The sequence below is a fragment of the Ailuropoda melanoleuca genome, chromosome X, assembly GCF_002007445.2.
Source record: "Ailuropoda melanoleuca isolate Jingjing chromosome X, ASM200744v2, whole genome shotgun sequence".
NCBI lineage: Eukaryota > Metazoa > Chordata > Mammalia > Carnivora > Ursidae > Ailuropoda > Ailuropoda melanoleuca.
This window is the reverse complement of record NC_048238.1, coordinates 20,698,122-20,718,580: the sequence shown is the minus strand read 5'-3', so window position 1 is coordinate 20,718,580 and position 20,459 is coordinate 20,698,122. Positions and strand designations below refer to the sequence as shown.

The following is a 20,459-nucleotide window of genomic DNA, read 5'->3' as shown; positions in this document are numbered from 1 at the left end:
GTAGGTATGTGGCTAGAAATAAGTAAAACTTTGACTATTAAAATAATGTCTAAGGGGCGCCCGGTTGGCTCAGTTGGTTGAGCATCTGACTCTTGGTTTTGGCTCAGGTCATGATCTCAGGGCTGTGGGAAGGAGCCCCACACATCAGGCTCTGCGTTCAGTGCAGAGTGTGCTTGAGATTCTCTCTCCCCCCGCTCCTTCTGCCCCTTCCACTGCACGTGCTCTCTCCCTCTCTCTCAAATAAATAAAATCTTAAAAATAGTAATGTCTAAGATCTCCCTGTACCTCCCAAAGCACCTTACATATAAGGAAATAACTATATGTTGAACAAAAAATGACCACATCACCTGCTCTTTATTGATAGGATCAAGGCACAGCCAATCACCTCTAGGGAAAATACATAGCTTTTTCAAGTCCAATATGAGGACAACGGGCCAGGCCTACTCTCAGGTGAAGCCTACAGGTCATATTTCACACATATTAGTGGAGAAAGGCAGGAAGTTGTTACTTTGTAAGATATTATTTTAGTTCTAGTTTATTGGGACAAGATGTTAACATAGCAAGTACTGAAGAAACACTTGCTAACTGTAAACTGCAATTAGGAGGCAACAAATGACTACTTTTAAATGTCCACTTTCCTTTTCAAATATATTTTACATACTCTTGTAAAAATTATAAATGTGTGTACATGTATGTAGATAGGTGTTTATCCGTATTAGGATATGAAACCCATCTGAATACTACTGGAGATACAGTTCTCCTCATGCATAATGTAATAATTATAAATATGACCATATTTTAATTTTTTTTTAAGATTTTATTTATTTATTTCGGGGGGGGTCAGCATGAGCGGAGAAGGGGCAGAGGGAGAGGGAGAAGCAGACTCCCCGCTGAGCAGGGAATCCTGACTCAGGGCTCTTTCCCAGGACCCTGAGATCATGACCTGAGCCGAAGGCAGACGCTTAACCAACCAAGCCGTACTTTAAATCTAAATTAAAATTTTTTCTGCTTTCTTCTTTTATCGGAAAGTAGACACAGGGTATATCACAGGTGTGAGGCACTGTGAACCCCCTCGCAAGACCCAGAACAGCAGCAGCTAGAGTCAGAGATATCACTGTAGCCAGGCCTACGCCCAACATCACAAAAGTGTGAGAACACCACCACAGTCACCAGCCTTAGAAACAAGATGAAAACATCTCACACTGTTTTCAAAGTAAAAATGTATTTATCATTTAAGGAAAAAATACTCTCCTTTGAATTTTACCCTTAAAAAGAAACAATTGGAGTAGAGGTTAAGAAAAATAAGAGGATGAGGAAATGAGAAGCACCAAGTTTATTATCTTCCAAAGCACGCATGTACACATACATGAATTTATGAAGTTCCATGTTAAAAGAGAATTCACAAAAGTAGGTAAAACAGATAATTTCATCAAATTATCTCACCTTGTTTCCCAATTTATATACTTCTTCCAGATCGGTGCTATTGGTGTTTATCATAATTGAATCTGTATCTCCATAAATAACTTCAAGATTCATCTAATAAGAAGCAAAAATTATAAAACTTAACAACAAAAACAGTGATCATCATATACAATGAAACTCAAGATTTTTTATACTACAGAAATTACAGGTTCGGTTGATTTTTCAAAAGTTTATGTTTGTTCTTATCCATATTGTCAGAGGAGTACAATCAAAGATTAAGCTCCAATAAACTAGAAAGGAAAGCCCCTGTCACATTAAGAAAACCTAGCTAATTTTCTTAAAACAAATAGACAGCAGAGTGGCAGGGGAAATGTCTAATTTCAACTGAAACAAACTGTAGAACTGAATAATATAAAGGAGGATAAGAAACTAGGAAGGGGGAGGTCTATATTTATCCACTGTACCATAAGCTTAGTGTGGTCACGGCGATTTATAAAGCAGAAACATAATGTGTTCTACAATTCAGGGGCATGAATCCATATGAAATTCTTCATAGTTTCAAACAGTATTCAGTAGAATATGAAGAATGCCAAAAAAAAATCAATCATAACAACACTAGAGCACATACAGTATAAAGGCCTAGAAGTAAACTCTAATTAGCACTGTTACTAATTTGCTTGAAACACTCACATATAGGCTTCAAGCAGCGGCTAGACCATATCAGTGTTAGTAAAAGAAAAAAGCTATAATCCATTAGGAGGGATTATAAACGTAAACTAGGCATCCTAAGAAGCCATCTCCAGTCTGTTTGGGTTATAATTTTCCTTGAATACAGAACGTCACCAGGTATGACATTTAAGAGTCACTGTATAATGAAAATGTTCAGCATTACCTTCTGTACCATCTCCTTTGTATGCATCAAAATCTAAATGAAAGAAAAAGTGAAGATTAATGTATTACATAGTTACAAAACCATTAATATAAGTAAGTACATAGAGATAGAGAACCCAAGGACTGGTCATACATTTTAAAGCTCTTGATGGTTTTCTAACTACAAACCTTAAAATAACAGTAACATCGACATAATCTAAAAGTAAATTGGCCTCTATGTTGATTCTTAGCCAGGGATATGTAAGCAGCTCTACTGTAAATATCTACTTAATATTTATGTAAAGCTCTATTTTTAATAAACATGCATAATAAAAACATCCCTTTATGATACGGCAAAAAGGCAAACTATTCTCATTACTAATATTTAAATAGAACCGCATGGATGAAAAACAAAAGCTTAACACAGCATTTCAAATCTGGCAATTCTTACCCATGGTATTCAAATCTTAAAAAGTGAAAAAAATAAATATGTACTAGATTTAAATTTCTTCTCAAGATTGTAACTTTCCTGAAGGCAGAGAGTAGACCTTCACATATTCTTGGGAGCTAGCACAGTGCCCAGTACAAAGGCAGGGCTCAATAAACATTCAGTGAATAGAGACAAACATCTAGATAATATGTGTAGACAGGATTGCCCCTAGGCCCATATAGCCGCAGATTGGAGACATGTATTACAGAGCCCTACAAACCCTGAATTTAGATTATCTTTTACACCCACCCCTTACTTTCCACTTCCACTGCTTCCTCCCCTTTATTACAGTCTCCTAATTTTGTTCAGGCATTCACTGTCCTATGTTCTTAGAGAAGAAAGCCGTTCCCTTGTCCTGAGGGTGGTGGGTGGTAGTGAATATGGATTAGGCTAATCGATGGTTTGGGTTTTGTTTTTTTTTTTAAGATTTATTTATTTGTTTGAGAAAGAGAAAGAGAGAGAGAGGGAAAGCACGAGTAGAGGGAGGAGGCGGAGGGAGAGGGAGAAGCAGGCTCCCCACAGAGCAGGGAGCCTGACGCAGGGCTCGATCCCAGGACCCTGGGATCATGATCTGAGCTGAAGGCAGATGCTTAACCAACTGAGCCACCCAGGTGCCCCTAATCAATGGTTTTAATAGTGGCTGTAGACTGAAATCACCTGGGGAACTTTAAACACACACACACACCAATACCAGCACGCGCGCACACACACACACACACCAATACCAGCACACACACCAATACCAACACACACACACACACACACACACACACACCAATACCAGCCCAGGTAAGTTTTTTGAAAAAGCTCTCCAGATACTTATGTTGCAGGCAGGGCTAAGGACCACTGGCCTAAGATAATCATGAAAATCCCATTCTGAAAACGGTTTTCAGTTGACAGTTTGTCCCCTTCCCAACTAGACCACAAGCTCCTGGGGGCCAGAGCACATGTTTGTGCCTAACTCCAGGCTTCACATGTGACAGGTGTTCAAAATACCATTTGCTTGGTGACTGATGGGTCTCACAGTAATCCCAATTACTTTCCTGAAATTCAGTTAACTCCTAAAAAACACTCACTCTCCTCTACTTCATCTTCACTTTTAAACATCTAAATTGCAGGGAACTGCATTGTGGGAGGCCATCTGACAATTCCCTCAGGAAGAGGGCAATAATGAGATCAACCAAGTTAATCACAGTGAGGACAGAACTCCCCCCTTCCATCCCACCAGCCTTTGTCTCCCTATCACAACAGACAAGTCCACAAGGTAACCATTACCTAAGAAAAATACCTCAGACACAATTTGTCAACCTTTCACTGCAACTCAGCATATGCAGGATCCAATTTCCTCTACTCTTCTTTCACACCTTGAACGAAGCCTACTCTGTCACCCTTGAGTGTACCTCCAGTGTGTACTGGCACCCTTCATCTTTCGGATCTACCACCGCCTCTATTCTCTCCCGCCACCAACTCACAACCATTTCCACGTGTGACCTGAGGGCTGCTACCGAAACGATTTTCTCTTTGACAGCAGAAACCTGGTGTTGGATCTTTTGCACGAAAATGGTAGAAAACGGAGCAAAACATAAAGACTATACTGCAACTGCTTTTCTCCACCTAATAACTTTTATCTTCGAGATTATTTCCTATCTACACACACAAAGCTGCCTTATTCTTTCTTACTGGCTATACGGTATTCCATTGTGTGACTCAATCGTGATATATTTAAACCAGCGTTCTAGTAATAAACATGTAGGCTGTTTCTGATCTTTACCTTTATAATCACACTTCAACAAATAATCCTTCTTTTTTAAAGATTTTATTTATTTATTTGACAGAGAGACAGCCAGCGAGAGAGGGACCACAAGCGGGGGGGAGGGGGGAGAGGAAGAAGCAGGCTCCCAGCAGAGGAGCCTGATGCGGGGCTCGATCCCAGAACACCAGGATCACGCCGTGAGCCAAAGGCAGATGCTTAACGACTGAGCCACCCAGGCGCCCCTCAACAAACAATCCTTATACATAAATAAACTGCCAGTAACAAGATAAACTCCTATAAGAAGACTTACTGGGTCAAAGGTTATATGGGTTCAAATTTTTTATAAATATAGCCAAATAGCTCTCCACAGAGGTTATACCAATTTCTTTTTTATTTTTTTTATTTTTTTTTAAAGATTTTATTTATTTATTTGACAGAGACAGAGACAGCCAGCGAGAGAGGGAACACAAGCAGGGGGAGTGGGAGAGGAAGAAGCAGGCTCATATCGGAAGAGCCTGATGTGGGGCTCGATCCCATAACGCCAGGATCACGCCCTGAGCCAAAGGCAGGCGCTTAACCGCTGTGCCACCCAGGCGCCCCTCTTTTTTTTTTTTTAAAGAATTTATTTATTTGACAGTGAGAGAGAGAGGGGGCACACAAGTAGGAGGAGCAGCAGGCAGAGGAAGACAGGCTCCCCACTGAGCAGGGAGCCTGATGCGGTGCTCAACCCCAGGATCCTGGGATCATGACCCGAGCCAAAGGCAGACACTTAATTGACTGAGCCACCCAGGCGTCCCAGAGGTTATACCAACTTCTGAGGATAGTTTTATCGCCATCTTTCCAGGGGACCTCAACAATAGCTGATGACTATGCTCGACTTCAGGTTCAAGGTCCTCACCACAGCACGTCAACTCTTCAGTCCATTCTACAGGAGACAATCCACAACCAGGCTGATCCTGACCTAGCATGCTTCTTCACTAAGCACTTCTACATGGCAGGTACCACAGTGCCCTGTCCGGACCAATGCTTACCCAAGTGCTAAAGAGCAGGATCACCCGAAAGCCACCCTTGATTCAAACTGCTCACTGGGGAGGGCTCAGCTGCTAGATACCCCGTGGGCTACCAAATTCTTAGTATGAAGCAGAAAGCCTGGTGCACAGGAGCTACTGATGATTATTTGTAAAATACTGAACGAATAATCCTAAGGAGTGGGCAGTATTACAAACCCCATTTTATAGATGAGTAAGATTAGGCCCTGTGATTTTACCCAAAATAACAGAACTAGTCAAAAGTATGATCTAGAAGCTGGAACTTATGTCTCTTTTTCTTTTCAGAATGTTTCACTACCTTGTTAAAAAACCCATACCACATGACTGCTCTGGAAGCCAACAGTTAAAAACTTATACTTCACAGGTATTTTCCCCATTAAGGAAATGCATTTTTAAAAGAAGTCACAGGTATCAAGAAAAGTCTACTGGACACATGGTACAGTGATTATAAGATGTCCGTTCATAAGTTCACTTCAAATTGACAAGCCTAATATTAAAGCTACCCATTCTGACAGAAAATCATTTTATAAGTGCCAGCAGCTAGAAAACAGGGCTATAAAGGCTTGCTAAATTCATTAATAAGGCAGTCTGCAGTTATCTGATTTCACAGCAACACCTGCATATTTATCTACTCATTACCAATTGGATGATGGAATTTTTTCAAGCACATTTCAAAAATCTGCCAACTTCAAGTGTAAAAAAATAAACTTTGTGGTTAATTTTTCCCTTAACAAAGTACAGCTGTTGAGAATAATTGTTCAAGATCTTACCCTGTAATGTCAACTGCAGCAGAACAAAGAGTATTTAATTAGCAAATCTATCCAGTAATTCAACACCTATTATATAAAATGCCTTCGTGATTTTATTCAGGATAATTTGCTAAGAGGGTTATTACTGACATTCAGATGGAATTTAAAATTCCTACGCAAGTCGAGTCATAATAGCAGTAATGATCTCCCCAATCAGGAGATTCGGTGTCACACAAGGCTCTCTTGCAATGCAGCAGCCGATTTCCTGACTTCTTAATTCCTGGGCTCAGCTCAGTGAGAGCCCTTCGTGCCGATATTTCAGTCAGCAATACATCTTTAATGGGACTCTATTAAAATAACTAGAACAAAAATGACTTTTTTTTTGGTTAAAAAGAATGACAGCACTGCCATCATATCAATCATTGCAGGCTTTCCAGAACAGTGCCGTTAGGGGAAAAGAGGAGGGGGAAACAGGAAAGGAGTGGGGCTGGGGGTGGGGAGAGCAGTAATTAAAATAATACGAAAAAGTGTTTTAACCCCAATCTGAGCCTCTGAAGGCTGGTGAAGGATGGTGGGGACTAAAAGGAAATGTGAAGTGTATTTAAAAAAACTTTTTCCCAAAGAAAATAACGTATTCAGAAATACACACACAATGTGGTTTACTAAGCAGAAAGAACATGTTTATGACGCCGGGTTTAACAGCGGCAGAGACCTAAGACCAACTTCTACTGATGTGTGTACTTACAGCTTCTCCTGCCAAGGCCAGGATAAAGCTGGGGTCCTTACTTTTTGTCAGGACAGAATACGGGTGTCTGTCAATGCATTTAAAGGTTAGGAAATGGTTTTAAATGCTATTATAGACTAAAACTGTGCTTATTAATACTAAATGAAAGTGAGAAAACACCAATTTTCCATGGTTAAAAAAAAAAGTTGCAAGCTCCTTTTACAAAAGCACAGGTCTGTTACAGTGACATCTACTATCAACAAGAAACCTACTTTGATGATATATGATGGCAGATGATACAGATACTAAATGCAACAGAAATCCTACAAGTTAAGAAAATGCTGGGTAAGGTCAAATCCTAACAAATAATGCATGAACAGAATGACAACTGAAATCTCAATGGCTTTAGGATTCTTCTGTTACCGATGACATAAAATTAGATTTAAACTCAAAAGGTTTTTTAAAAAAACATTAGCATAACAGGGGTAGCAAAATGAATGGTTTTGAAGGATAAGGAAGAGAAAAAGTAGAAGAAATATAAATATTATGATATTTGGCAATCCAACCATTATCTAAGCTTTCCTAGTCCCAATTTCGGCAGTTTCCAAGCAGGACTCTGTGTTACTTACTCAGTTCTCCCACTTGGCAAACATTTATTTCATCTTCATTACATTCGACTGCCTTTTTCTTATTTTCCTATCCCCTGATATTCTTAGGTGTGTGTCTTCTCTCTAAAATGCTCAAGGAGCATAGGCTATGGATTTAATAAGCACCCTACTTTCGTTCTCCACCACTGAACACTCCTGTCTGGGTTCCTTACTGCCTTTAAACCTGAGTTTTACCTTCTTTAAAACTGGGGGAAAAGTACCACCCAGGTCCCTGAGATACGTGGGAATAAAAAGAACTCTATGCCGAAAACACGGATAGCAAAGAAAAAACATACAAATACAAGTTAAAAGAAAAGTCAGGGGTCTGAAATGTGAGTACTGGTTTAAACTGCCAATAAGTAGCTGAGTGATTTGCGAACCATCTGGGTTCTCTCTCTAGGTCTTAGCATCCTCATTTTAAAAATGGAGAGGCTGGGATTCCTCCCAGATCTAAAAATCTAGAATCCAAGTTTGACATGTAGAAACACCTCTATCCTTTTATCTGATTGTTTTGTCTTTCAACCACATTCTTTAGTAATAGGAAAAGGAGGCACTAATATGTCCAACAAAAACCATCAGCATTACAAGAATATATATCCATATTCTAGGGACTTTTTGAGGGCTATGTGGTTGTAAAATGACTAGAAATATGTAGGCTCTCACAAGTTGTCTGTATATAGCTTAATGCACCTAATATAAGTGAGTGGGTATATTTACTATACATAAAACATTCGACACCCTCTACTGAGATCTCCCCCTCTCCTCCAGGAGAATACATACACATTGTCTACACATAAACATCAGGACTTTTCAACCTCAGCACTACTGACATTTTAGGCTGGAGAATTTTTTGTCATGGGGAGCTGTCACTGGCCTCTACCCACTAGATGCCTGTAGCATGCATGCATGCACACAGACTCTCCAGCTGTGACAGTCAAAATGATCTCCGGGTATTGCCAAATGTTTCCTGAGGAACAAAACTGCCCCTGGTTGAGAATCAGTGACATACTGATGACAACATCTTTTTCTCCAAGCACATATTTCAGTGTCTGTCCCATAAGAATGCCTTCTAAACCCCATCCATCTCCTCCAAACCCTGCCCGTCTCCAAAAAGGATCAATGGCCCCTCCAAGAGTCTCAAACTAAAATAAAGGACTGACTTCCTTTCTAATCCAATGAGTTAACAAGTCTCACATGAGATTCTTTCTTCCTGCCGATGTGCTCTCCCTTCCTCAAGTCCTCACCACTCACTCAGCCTACCCGTCTCCAGCACCACTATTTCAAACCACTCTTCACACTTTGCCAGTGTTCTTTATAAAATGTACTCTTTACAACGAAATTCAAATCCCTTAGCTTGACCTAAGACTCATGATATAGTTGAGGCCCACCTTACCTTCGGACGCTTCCCACACGCACCCTTCAATCCAGCCTTCCTGAAATACGTTCAGTTCACTGAATAAGACACCATGCTCTTTTCTTGCTTCTGTGCTTTTCACATGCTGTTTCCCCACAGTGGTCCAAAGTGTGGGTTCAGAAGTCAGGCTGTGTGATGGTTAATTTCATGTGTCAACTGGGCTAGGCCAATGATATCCAGTTATTTGATCAGACACCAGTCTAGATGTTGTTGTGAAGGTTTTCTTGTTTTTGGTGGTGGTGTTTTTTTTAACAGGAGACGGGCATTTAAATCAGTAGACTTGGAGTAAAGCAGATTATCCTCACCATAATGTGGGTGGGACCTCACCTAATCATCTGAAGGCCTTAAGAAAGAAAGGAATGAAGTCCCCCAAGGAAACTACAGACTCACGTGCTGTGTGTTTGAGTCTTCAGCTTGTATACCAGCCCTAAGACTTCAATCTTGCCAGCCCCTAGAATCCCATGAGCCAATTCCTTAAAATCAATCAATCCATCAATCTCTCCCCCCCAACCCCCCTCCATACACACACACCCCCAAACTGGTTCTGTTTCTCTGGACAACCCTTACTGATACAGACTACTTAAGTTCAAAGTGCAAAACAGCACTGCTTACAAGCTGTGTGAACTCAGGCACACAATATAGCCTCTCTGTGCCCCCAACACTTGACTGTAAAATGGAGATGGTAACCACAGCTTCCTTACAATAGAGCTACTGTGAACATTAAATTAACACATGTAAATTCTTTTCTTCAGTCCCTGGTACATAAGTGCGCATAAATGTTAGCTAGTATTATTACTTAATGTCTACTTATTTTACAAGGAACTTTACACCATCAGAACAATCTCTCTGGCCTCCCCAGCTAAATGGTATTAAGGAATACGTTAGTCCAAGGTAGCCCTCAAAGTACTCTGTGTATACCAGAGCCCACCACTCTACTACAAGGTAAGTAAGATACTATAAGCAAATCATAAGCAGAGATCATGTCTTAGCTATTAAGCCTGACACAGTGCCTGGCACATAGGATTTACTGAATTACTTCAATAAACATTTATTTTTTAAGTTCTGATAAAAGAAAGCAAACCCAAGTGGTCCAACATGAGAAGAGCAAAGCCATGGACTGATGAGTGCATCTCCACAACAAGGACCTGAAAGCTGGTCACAGAAAGCGGCTATTAAATCCACACATAGCACGCTTTTAAAAGCTAGCTCTTTCCATGCAAGAAGTGAAGAGCGAGGGGCGCCTGGGTGGCACAGCGGTTAAGCGTCTGCCTTCAGCTCAGGGCGTGATCCCGGCGTTATGGGATCCGAGCCCCACATCAGGCTCCTCCACTATGGGCCTGCTTCTTCCTCTCCCACTCCCCCTGCTTGTCTTTCCTTTCTCCCTGGCTGTCTCTATCTCTGCCGAATAAATAAATAAAATCATAAAAAAAAAAAAAAAAAAAAAAAAAAAAAAAAAAAAGAAGTGAAGAGCGAATCAGTTTTAACCTCACCTTCAAGCACTATGCATGTTAGATAAGCAAATATTCACTCAAGAGAAATGAATGTCTCCCCCAGTGATAAAGGCCCATTAATTATAAACTTGACTGAAAGTGTAACTCTCCCATACGGCTCATTTCCAGATAAACTGATTTTGTTTTAAATCCATAATTTACAGCCTAGACCTTCTGATAGCTCATGTGTAAAGAATATAAAACACGCTGAATAAACAAAGCTTTCTGATAGGTTTCTCCTCCCTAACAGATACACTCAGTGATATTTATGAATATCTCTCAATTATTGCCCTAAAATGTGTCAAGGCTCTAATTTTGACTTAAAAACTTGAACTACTACGATCTATGGCTTTGAATACGTGAAATGAGAAGCGAACTTCTCCCTTGTCTTCTAATTCCTTAGCCCCAAAGATTTATTCATCTTGTGTATTTTTTTTTAAATCCACCTTACATTTTGACTTTTAAAAAACTGTTTTCACCTTTAAAGAAATCTTCCTTTCACAACATTCTTACTCTCTATTCCTCCTCCACTCCAACCACCAGTTCAGAAACTTGTGTCCCCTTTGTTTCACTTGAACTTCTGTGCATTATTGCCATACTTGGGATTATATCTGACACAGGACCCTGGAGAGCTTGTAGAGCTGGCTTTAAAGCACCCTTGAGCCAAATCTACTCACTGACACAAGAGTTCAAGTGTGAGCCCACACTCTTAAATACTAAATTTCCAAAAAATACCCAAATCCTAAGACACCAAGATTGAAACCAGAGCAGGAGATATTAACCTAGGGTCAAGAAATGTGAACATCCCTGAAACTGTAAGGAAAAATTTGAATGTATGCCTATATGCATTTTTCTAGGAAGAAGATCCACATATTACACCAGATTTGAAAGTGTGATTCATTTAAATATAAGTACCATTGAAAATCCTCCAATTAGCCATAAGAATCAAGCTTTCAGATTTCTCCGAATTCACATAATGTCCACAGGACTAGAAACAACCCTGCCCAAAGGTCTTTGCCTCTTGCTTTGGAGCTGCGTATTTTCAACCCCTACAGTGTTATTTCCCTCACAGAAAGACACGGACATGTCAGAAGGCTCAGATTTGGTTCCCTGATTGACTCCACGCATAACTCATCTGGGGGGCTAATTAAAACACGGCCAAACTATGTCCGCGCTTTAGTGAACATCGCGTTCAAGCAAGTTTCACACACCCTGATTAAAATTGACTCAAAGTGTCTTACTTCAGTAATCACTTAGACGGAATGAATTTTACATTAGTGGGATCAAGCATGCACCAGGCCTCAGTGGAAATGAAAAGGGCTTATAGTAATAGGATTTATAAATCCACCCATTAGGTTAATGGCTAAATGATTTACATGTAACTTTCTCCCCCACTCCGCCTTCCCTCACCCTTTAACTCAGTAAAAACTATGCTTGGCATTTTCTACTGCAGTGCCATACACAAAGGAAATAGCCTTTCTATTTTGGGACATACTAATTTCTAATAATGGCTTGGGTAGCTACCATTAACTCTTTCAAAGCACAAATAATTGACTAATAAAATTAAGTATTCTATAAGGCCTGAAAGTGCTTAATTGATCATAATTGTCTATTTGAGAAGAAGGCGTCAGGCTGGCTATGCGCAGATAATGAAGTTGGGCAATTGTGAAGCACTGCAATCAAGATAATACTTACAGCTAAAAAGGACATTAGCATTTTCTAGAATCTGCAACATTTTCGTTATAACTGAGGTCATGGGAATATGTGACTAGAAAACTTTGAGCTCCCAGCGCCCACGAAAAGCAGACTTAACAGGTTGTCATTTGTCATGACTAAGTACCTGGCCTGAAGCTGGACCCTGGCAGAGCAGCTAGGCGGTGGTGTGGAGACAACGTGAAGCTGGGGTGACCAAGGGGTTGCTGTCACCACTGTGATGGAAGTATTTTTGATTTGTGAAAGCTCCTTTTTAGGACTGGTGTGTGACATGGTAGCCATGGGACAGTTCATCGTTACTCTCTGCTTTAAGGAAGGTCAGAGGAAGGAGAACTTTTTAAACCCAATGCCTGGGGGGGGGGCGGACAACTCCCTAGCTCAGTACCAAGGATAAATACTACATTTTGTTCTATACTGACTGTACTTTCGATATGCTCTCCTAGAGCAACTTGTTACTTTTTTTTTTTTTTTACAAAATGCTGTCCTTTGCCCTCCCATTTATTAGAAGTTCAGAAAACAGATTCTAGGAACTAGTTATGATCAAAATATGGATGGTTCCCGCTTCAAAGAAAAATCTTACAGAAAGATGGTCTAGTTTTAGGGAAATGGAATTGTGTTCATCTCTCCAGAGACACAGGTGTTACAGACACATGTTCAGGCATGCCTCTAGAAAAAATAAATTTAAGGATCAATCAAATAAGCTTTCTCATTTATCCATCACTTTTCCTCCTATCCCATCACCTTCTGTATTTTCTCCAGAAAGAACACAGAGAAATTCTCAAAGCAACAGGTATCAAGTCGAGAAAAGTCATTTAGTGTAGAGGTGCAGAATATGAAGAAGATAAAATATCAATACAAAGACTATACAGGATTTGGCTCCTTATGATTTAAAAAAATATAAACCTTTACTTTTGTAATTCATTGCACTGCCACTGTCTAATCTGGCCAAGGCTCAAGAATTTGATATGAATTGTAGGAAGCACTACAATTTTCCTTTCACTTAGAACCTCAAAAAGGACCTGATTCATTCACTCACCAAGTATTTACTGAGTACTTCCCATGTGCTAGGTGAAACGGAACACAAAAGTAAATGATTCAGACACAATGTCTTCCCTCTACAGTCTATAACATCTAGTGGAGCAGAGAACCAAATATGTGACAGGAAAAACATATACATATATCCAGACACACACAGAGAATAGGAGCCCCTGGGGTGGGAGTTAGAGAAAACCTGACAGAAGCAGAATGTATATAAGGTGAAGGTAGGTTATAGGGACTAACAGGCAAAGGAGGATGGAGGAAGAATTTTGGTGAGGATCCAAAGGACAAAGAGAAATTCTCAATGGTGATTAAACAACATCAAACTTTCAAAAAATTTTGGAAGGTTTTTTTGCAACAAGAAAAAAATAAAAAGTATGACTAAGGCTAGAATGCTCAGGAAAGTAGGAAGAAGGCAGGAGTGAGGCCCAACTGTGAAAGGCCTTGTAAGCCACATTAACAACTTTAAACTAGGGAGTCACACCATGGATTGACAAATTAAAGAGGTCTCTCTGACCATAAAACATGTGGAGAATACCTATCAGCCGGAAGTGGGGGGCAGTCTCCAGGGAAAAGTAATGAAGCTTACGTAGCACAATAGCTATTGCACTGGAGAGTCACAGGCATTTAGGAAGTGGCATCTACAGGACTAGGCAATTGGCTGGATTTGGGGCACGAGGAAGAGGTAGAGGAGTCAAGTATGATACCAATGTTCCTGGCTTAACAACTGGGTAGACAGTGCTGTCACCCACTGAGACAGGGAATCCAGGAAGGGGAACAGGTTGGGGAGTAGAACCTTAAGGGCAGTATCGGAGGTGATGAATATGCTATGCCTCTGGACATGTGAATAGAGAGGACAGGGAGGCAGATGGAAGCTAAATGCTCAACAGAGGGGATGTGAGAAGTTTCAGGTCTAAGAAATCCAATGCTCTACAGAGAAGCAATAAATGAATAAATGAAAGCAATGTCAGCACGCAGACAGAATCCACGGAAATGGATGGGGCAACAGGAGAAAAGGGAGACAAGGCAAACCAGCATCGAAACCATAGTAATGGTGCTCCGTGGGACCCCTGATCCCTCATTCCTCCTCCAGCACCTTCCTTTCCCTTTCAGCTATCAGATCTCCATTCTTTCTGTCACAATTGGCAGGTGTCACACAAACCAGTGGCCATGGGCAAATCTGATGCAGGCTGCCAGAGACAGCCAGGCACCACACACTGACCTTTAACAAGACCGATCCCAACAGGTGGCTAGTGCCTAATACAAATAATTGTATTAACCCTCCAAACAAGGTCAAAGAAGGGGGAGCACCTTGTCTTTTTATGAGCAACCACAACAGCCAAAGGCAGTGGCTCCCCTCCCCGAGGCGGTGATAGGCTCAACAGGGAGACTGAACATCCATCAATTCACTCCACAAGCACCTCCTATAGCTCCTGCATAGCCACCCTTTTCCCCGCCTCTCTCCTGCATCGGGGAAGGGGCAGGGCGTTCTTTCTTTCTTCGGGCAAGTTTGGTGCCATTTGTGAAGCAGTTCTGATTCATACTTGTCTAAACGAAAAAAAGGAGCTATGGAGGAGGGGTTCCTCTCAGTTTCCAAATAACATTCTTCACACCCTTTGAGAGAAACTAAGTCAGAAGTGATTAAATTAATTGCCTTTGTTGCTAATTTGGTTTTGATAACATCAAATTTCTCACAGTTCTCATGGACCTTTGACCTCAGAGCAAGCTACTGTTTTGACAGAACTGACAGCTGTAGCTCAGGGGGAGGAGGCCTGCACAACCTCCTGAAAGAAAATCGCCTAGATTGGGGCGCAGAAATCCCACTGGGCGGTCAGCAGCCGGGAGTCCTGTGCCCTGAAGCAGGGCCCCATGTGCCGATCCACAGCCTTTCTCCTGGACTTGTCCACACAGAAAAAGAACTTTCTTTCTCCTGAAGACAACCTCCTCTGCTCCCACCCTCTTAAACCTTGTGACAGCGAATGGCACGGCTAAGACCAGCCACACACCACTGGCATGTCGGTACTCATATAAAGAATCCAAGCAGTAGATCAGATTCCTGTCAGCTGCAAAAGAGCTGGCACTTCAGCTGCTTCTCATTCTTTATTTTTAAAAGGCAGGATGGGCTCAAGGGCATGGCAGCCTGTCACACAAGAAGAGGCTAAAGATTAAAAAAGATAAAACCGAAACCCCTGAGGGGCACACAGACTCACAAGAGACTGCAAACTGAATAAGGGCTTTAGAAAAGCGCGTACGGCACTTTACACACCAGTTAGGAGTGTGTTTCTCTTAGTGACAGAGTGGGGAAAATTGATTATGGGATTAAAGAAAACAATCTCACTACAGGTCAGTTCTTAGTCAATGGGACTAACAAATTAATTCCCCTGCTACTAATTTGGAAATACTTATTTTCAGAACTCAGAGCCCAGAGCATTAAAATACTGGAATGGGCTACCAAAGACAAAGTTAACTATTTGATCAGTCCCCAAAGCCAAAAGAGCATGTACACTTAATTATAAATCAATGAGACTTAAAGAGTATGGTGAGAGAGAACTTATCTAGTGCAGAATACAGAATGTGTTCTTTTTTCCCTATACTACCACCATTACGACCAGATCGTTCTTGACTAATTCTCAGAAGCTGAAGACCAACTTGGATTTTGATGTATAAACTGCTTTTGACGATATTTCATTTTAAACAGATAAACACTTTTAAAAAAAATGCAAGCCAAAGACACCCTTTTGAGAAACCAAGAAAACAGATGTGGAAGCCGTTTGTTTAGATGAAGAGGAATTTTCGCTTTTATAGGAATACAATGATTCATGAAGAGGAAAAAAGTCTGTCATCAAGTTTACTTCAATAGATACTCTTGGGTTTGAGGCAGCTTTCTAAATATGGCCACTGCTTTTCTTCACATCTCATCTCTCCTGAAATATCTCAAACTACCACTAACAAACATTACTTTTATTGTCTTTGTTCTTTTAAATTTTCTGCTTAGTTAATATATTGTGCAGGAGAAAAAACCCCAGAACTCTGGTACTACAGCATTACATACTTGCTTTTATTGCTTAGGTAGCGGGACAAAATACCTTCTGCTTTAGTGACTTATCAAAAACAAGCCAGCTTGAGATTATGAAAACATTAGGAAAACGAGAAACCACGACTGTAAGTTTGGAAATAAGAGCCCTTCTTAACTCCAAAGGAAATGGAATAAAAAACATAGTCAAATTTTAACAAGAGCTTCTATCCAAGACGACAATCTCCTTTGCTGGTGTGCCTGTTTAATGGAGATGCCAAGACAAACTAAAACAGGGAGAGAAGAAAAAGTGCAGGAAGGTGGGGGAGGACAGGGTTCAACCTGGGCAGATGCTGAAGAAATTTCTCTCCTTCCATCTTGTGCCCTACATCCACCTGCTTCCACCCTCTGTTCCTCGCCCATTGGCTGCTGGGCCCACGGAGGCTCAGCGGGTCTGTCTACAGTCCACGCTCCAGGTTAAGAGGCACATGAGGTCTGCAGCAATCAGAGCTTTATGGGTCATGCTCCTCTGCCTCTTCAACAAAAGAATAAGGCAAAACCAGCCAATATCCCTCATTTTTTTGGTTTGATAAACAAACAAAGAAAACCCTCACAATTCCCTACCCCTTAAGATTCTGCTGTGATACCAATTAAGTATCAGAAAAAAAAGAAATAATCTCTTTTCTGCAATATCCCCATCTGGTGTTATTTTGCCATGTTACTTTCTGTCGGTTACAGTTAAAAGATACATGTTTTAACCTATCTCAAATATAACAATATCATTTTGAGGATGCATTTTCAAACTATACATACTCCTACTATGAACTACAGCTCAGTCTTTGAACCCCCTTAATGGACTATAAAATTCTGTATTCATGTATCTATGCATATTTTTCTGGGTAAAGAATCCCCAGCTATCACCCAATTCTCAAATGGGTCATGGCCCCAAAAAGATTAGCCTCCCCCACAAAACTTGTAGTGATTTCATAGTTACGTTCAATCAGTCCTCAAGCAGTCTAAGGAGTTACCTGGTGTACTTCATACCTGTGGCCACTCTTGATTTGTCCAAGAGACTGCCAAAGAGGAGCGACCTGTTTTGCTGGCTCCAGTGCCACTTATAAACCCTTTGCTTATCATCCTAAAAATGAGTGTCAACAATCTGTCACAGGTGAGGGGAGGAAAAAAACAGATGAGCCTTAACAAATCTGTGACCACTATTATCATCACAGAGACAATGTGTAGTTTTGCTCAGATGGGTCTAAAGGTTGGTGAGTTTGCTGGCTGGCTGTAAGGAATCTTATCCATCATAGTAACTTTTTTTTCCCCGATCAATAACTTTACAACACATATGGAGCTTCTACTACATGGTAAGTATTCTTACAGGTGCTGGGATGAGAACTGGGAGGAATGAGCATAAGTACCAGTCCAGAGGAGAGATACTATGAGCAAGGCATAAGGTGGTAGCAGCAGAGCAGGATGGGAAGTAGAATCAGGACACACTAAGGGTTGAGATGTTGGAAGTAAGGAAAAGAGAGGAAAACCAAAGATAAATCTTTGACTTCTGGCTTAAGCATGCATAGATGGTGGTGCCTCCTTTAAATTCATAATGAGAGAGCAAAAGCATGTTTGCGAAATTAGTGGCATTAAATCTGTTTTTAAAAAATCTGTAAGACCGGCGGGGTGCAGGGGTGGTTCACTTGGTTAAGTGTCTGACTCTTGGGGCGCCTGGGTGGCTCAGTCGTTAAGTGTCTGCCTTTGGCTCAGGGCGTGATCCTGGAGTCCTGGAATCGAGCCCCACATCAGGCTCCTCTGCTGGGAGCCTGCTTCTTCCTCTCCCACTCCCCCTGCCTGTATTCCCTCTCTTGCTTGCTGTCTTTCTCTCTGTCAAATAAATAAATAAAATCTTTTTTTAAAAAAGTGTCTGACTCTTGATCTTGGCTCAGGTCTTGATCTCACGGTCCTGGGTTGAAGCCCCATATCAGGCTCCACGCTAGGCATGGAGCCTACTTAAAAAAAAAATCTACAAGACAGGCTATAAAGTTGGATTGCAGACATTGCTGTAGCCGTGCTGATGAGTCTTTCTGGTGGACATTTCAAGATGTCACTGCCCTGAAGGAACTTAAAAAGACAAATGTTGTATACAACTGATGAATCACTGAACACTACACCAAAAACTAATGATGTACTATATTTTGGCTAAATTTAAATTTAAAAAAAAAGACAAATGTGATCACTTCCAACTAAGCGGTTTCCACTGGCTAAAAACAAAAGGAACAGGACTTAAGAGCTGTCATGCAGAAACGTAAGAACAGGACAACTGAGCCAATCACACCAAGTCCCACACCAATGGAGTGATCTATTAAAACCTTCTCTTTGGAAGCATGCCTCAGTCTTTAGCTGAGTCCAGAAAGAGAGGCAGTTCTAGGTCCATGCAGGAAATAGTGCCTCTGATATTAAAAGGGAGGGAGGGCAGTGCTGATAAAAGAGGAATGGGACAAATGGTTTCTGATGCCATCATTTAAACGTCCTTGTCCCTATGTGCTGTATCTTAAAAAAAGGAAACTGTGAGGTTCAAGGGTCCAGGTCAGGGACAGACATAAAGTCCAGAATCCTGGGCTCCCGTGAGGTTTAGTGGCACAGCCAAGATACCTTCTAAGGCCTAGCTCTCTCATTTCTTTGTAATCTACAGTATCTTTCCCCTCGTGTAAGAATCTCACCTCTTTCCCTTCCCACTAGTGCCTTTCCTTCTGTTACTAATGATTTCTCTTCAACTCAGCATACTCATTCACTTGACAAATATACACAGTCTGTACCGTTCAAAACATGGTGCTTAACTTTTACAAGACAAAATGTAGCTCACGCCTTGAAGACCCTGCAACACACAACCCAACTGTCCGCAACAGTCTCTCTTCTTTATCTTTTAAGGGTTTGCCCTGCCCACCTCATGTTCAATGTGTAAAACATACTGTCTTGTAACTTCATTCTCAGACTCAATCTCAATCATTCTTTTAAAGGTTAGTAGTCTCTTCTCGCCCAGTTATGGCCGTTCCTTAGGTTAGATACTTCAACAATCACCTGGGCACCCACCCTGACAGAATGAAAAGGCACTTCACTGTCTCCCCTTCATCATCACTACCCTCCACCAGATCCTAATGACAAAGCCCAATATGAATATGAATATGAATATACATATATGTCCTCCAGACACTGTCACATGTTCCATGGTGGGCAAAATCACCCCCAGGTGAGAATCACTAACCTCTATCAATGACTCCCTGTGCACATGCTTGAGAAGTGACTGATTTGTCACAAAGCATACTGATTCCAGACCTATGCCTATTGGTTGCCAAGATTATTCAGCGCATAGGATTATGTTATTCGAGATGGATTTTCCATGCTTAGACAAACTTACAAAGGGCCAAATAGCTTTCTTTTCTTTTTTTTTTCCAGATACCTTTCCTTTCCCCAACCCCTTGCACTCTCCACTCTGCTCTCTGGTGGGGGGGAAGGCTGACCTAATGGACTATATTATATCCCTTGCCCCCTAATTTCCAAATGAGCGTAGCTAATGGAGAACTTTGTACAGATCAAGAGGGAAGTGAGAAAAGGCTATTGATATCCCTGGCTTTTTCCCTGGGGGGGCACCCAGGGGCTGCCTAAATCCACTCCCCTGCAATCATAAGGACTTTTTCACCCAAATCCCTCTTTCGGGGTCAGGTATGTGTTGCTCCCCCCAGTCCCTTTCATTGGAGAGTGTAACATCCCTGCTATAACTAGCCCTGGAGTTCCAATAATTTTCTTGTAATTTTGCTGGATCCTGCCCCCATTTTGGTAAATAATCCCTTAATCAAATCCTCCTATTAATCCCAGTGTCATCTCTTCCCTACTGGGGCAGGAAATACATTTTTAAAATTATTTTACATTTTAGAAACAAGCAATTTTAAAATGTTCCCCTTGAAGCCCCATTCTCCTAAAAACACATTCCCAAGAGGCATCGCATCTTGAAGATCTAGGCTTTTAAGACTTGAGAAGAAGATACACTGTGAACTTTCTTTAAAGAGCAAGCCTATGGATATATCTCTTTTAC

At 41.1% G+C, this 20,459-nt stretch overlaps 1 protein-coding gene across 2 annotated transcripts in view; it reads right to left on the bottom strand.

The window, feature by feature from the left end:
• POLA1 (DNA polymerase alpha 1, catalytic subunit) overlaps positions 1-20,459 on the bottom strand; it is a 293,771-nt gene that overhangs the window by 180,220 nt on the left and 93,092 nt on the right. For both annotated transcript variants that reach the window (XM_011234119.3, XM_034648774.1), the window contains exons 27-28: positions 2,315-2,347; positions 1,444-1,536 (exon numbers count right to left, since the gene is read on the bottom strand). In XM_011234119.3, coding sequence (XP_011232421.1) covers positions 1,444-1,536; positions 2,315-2,347 — 126 coding nt within the window. The remainder of the gene's footprint in view (positions 1-1,443; positions 1,537-2,314; positions 2,348-20,459) is intronic.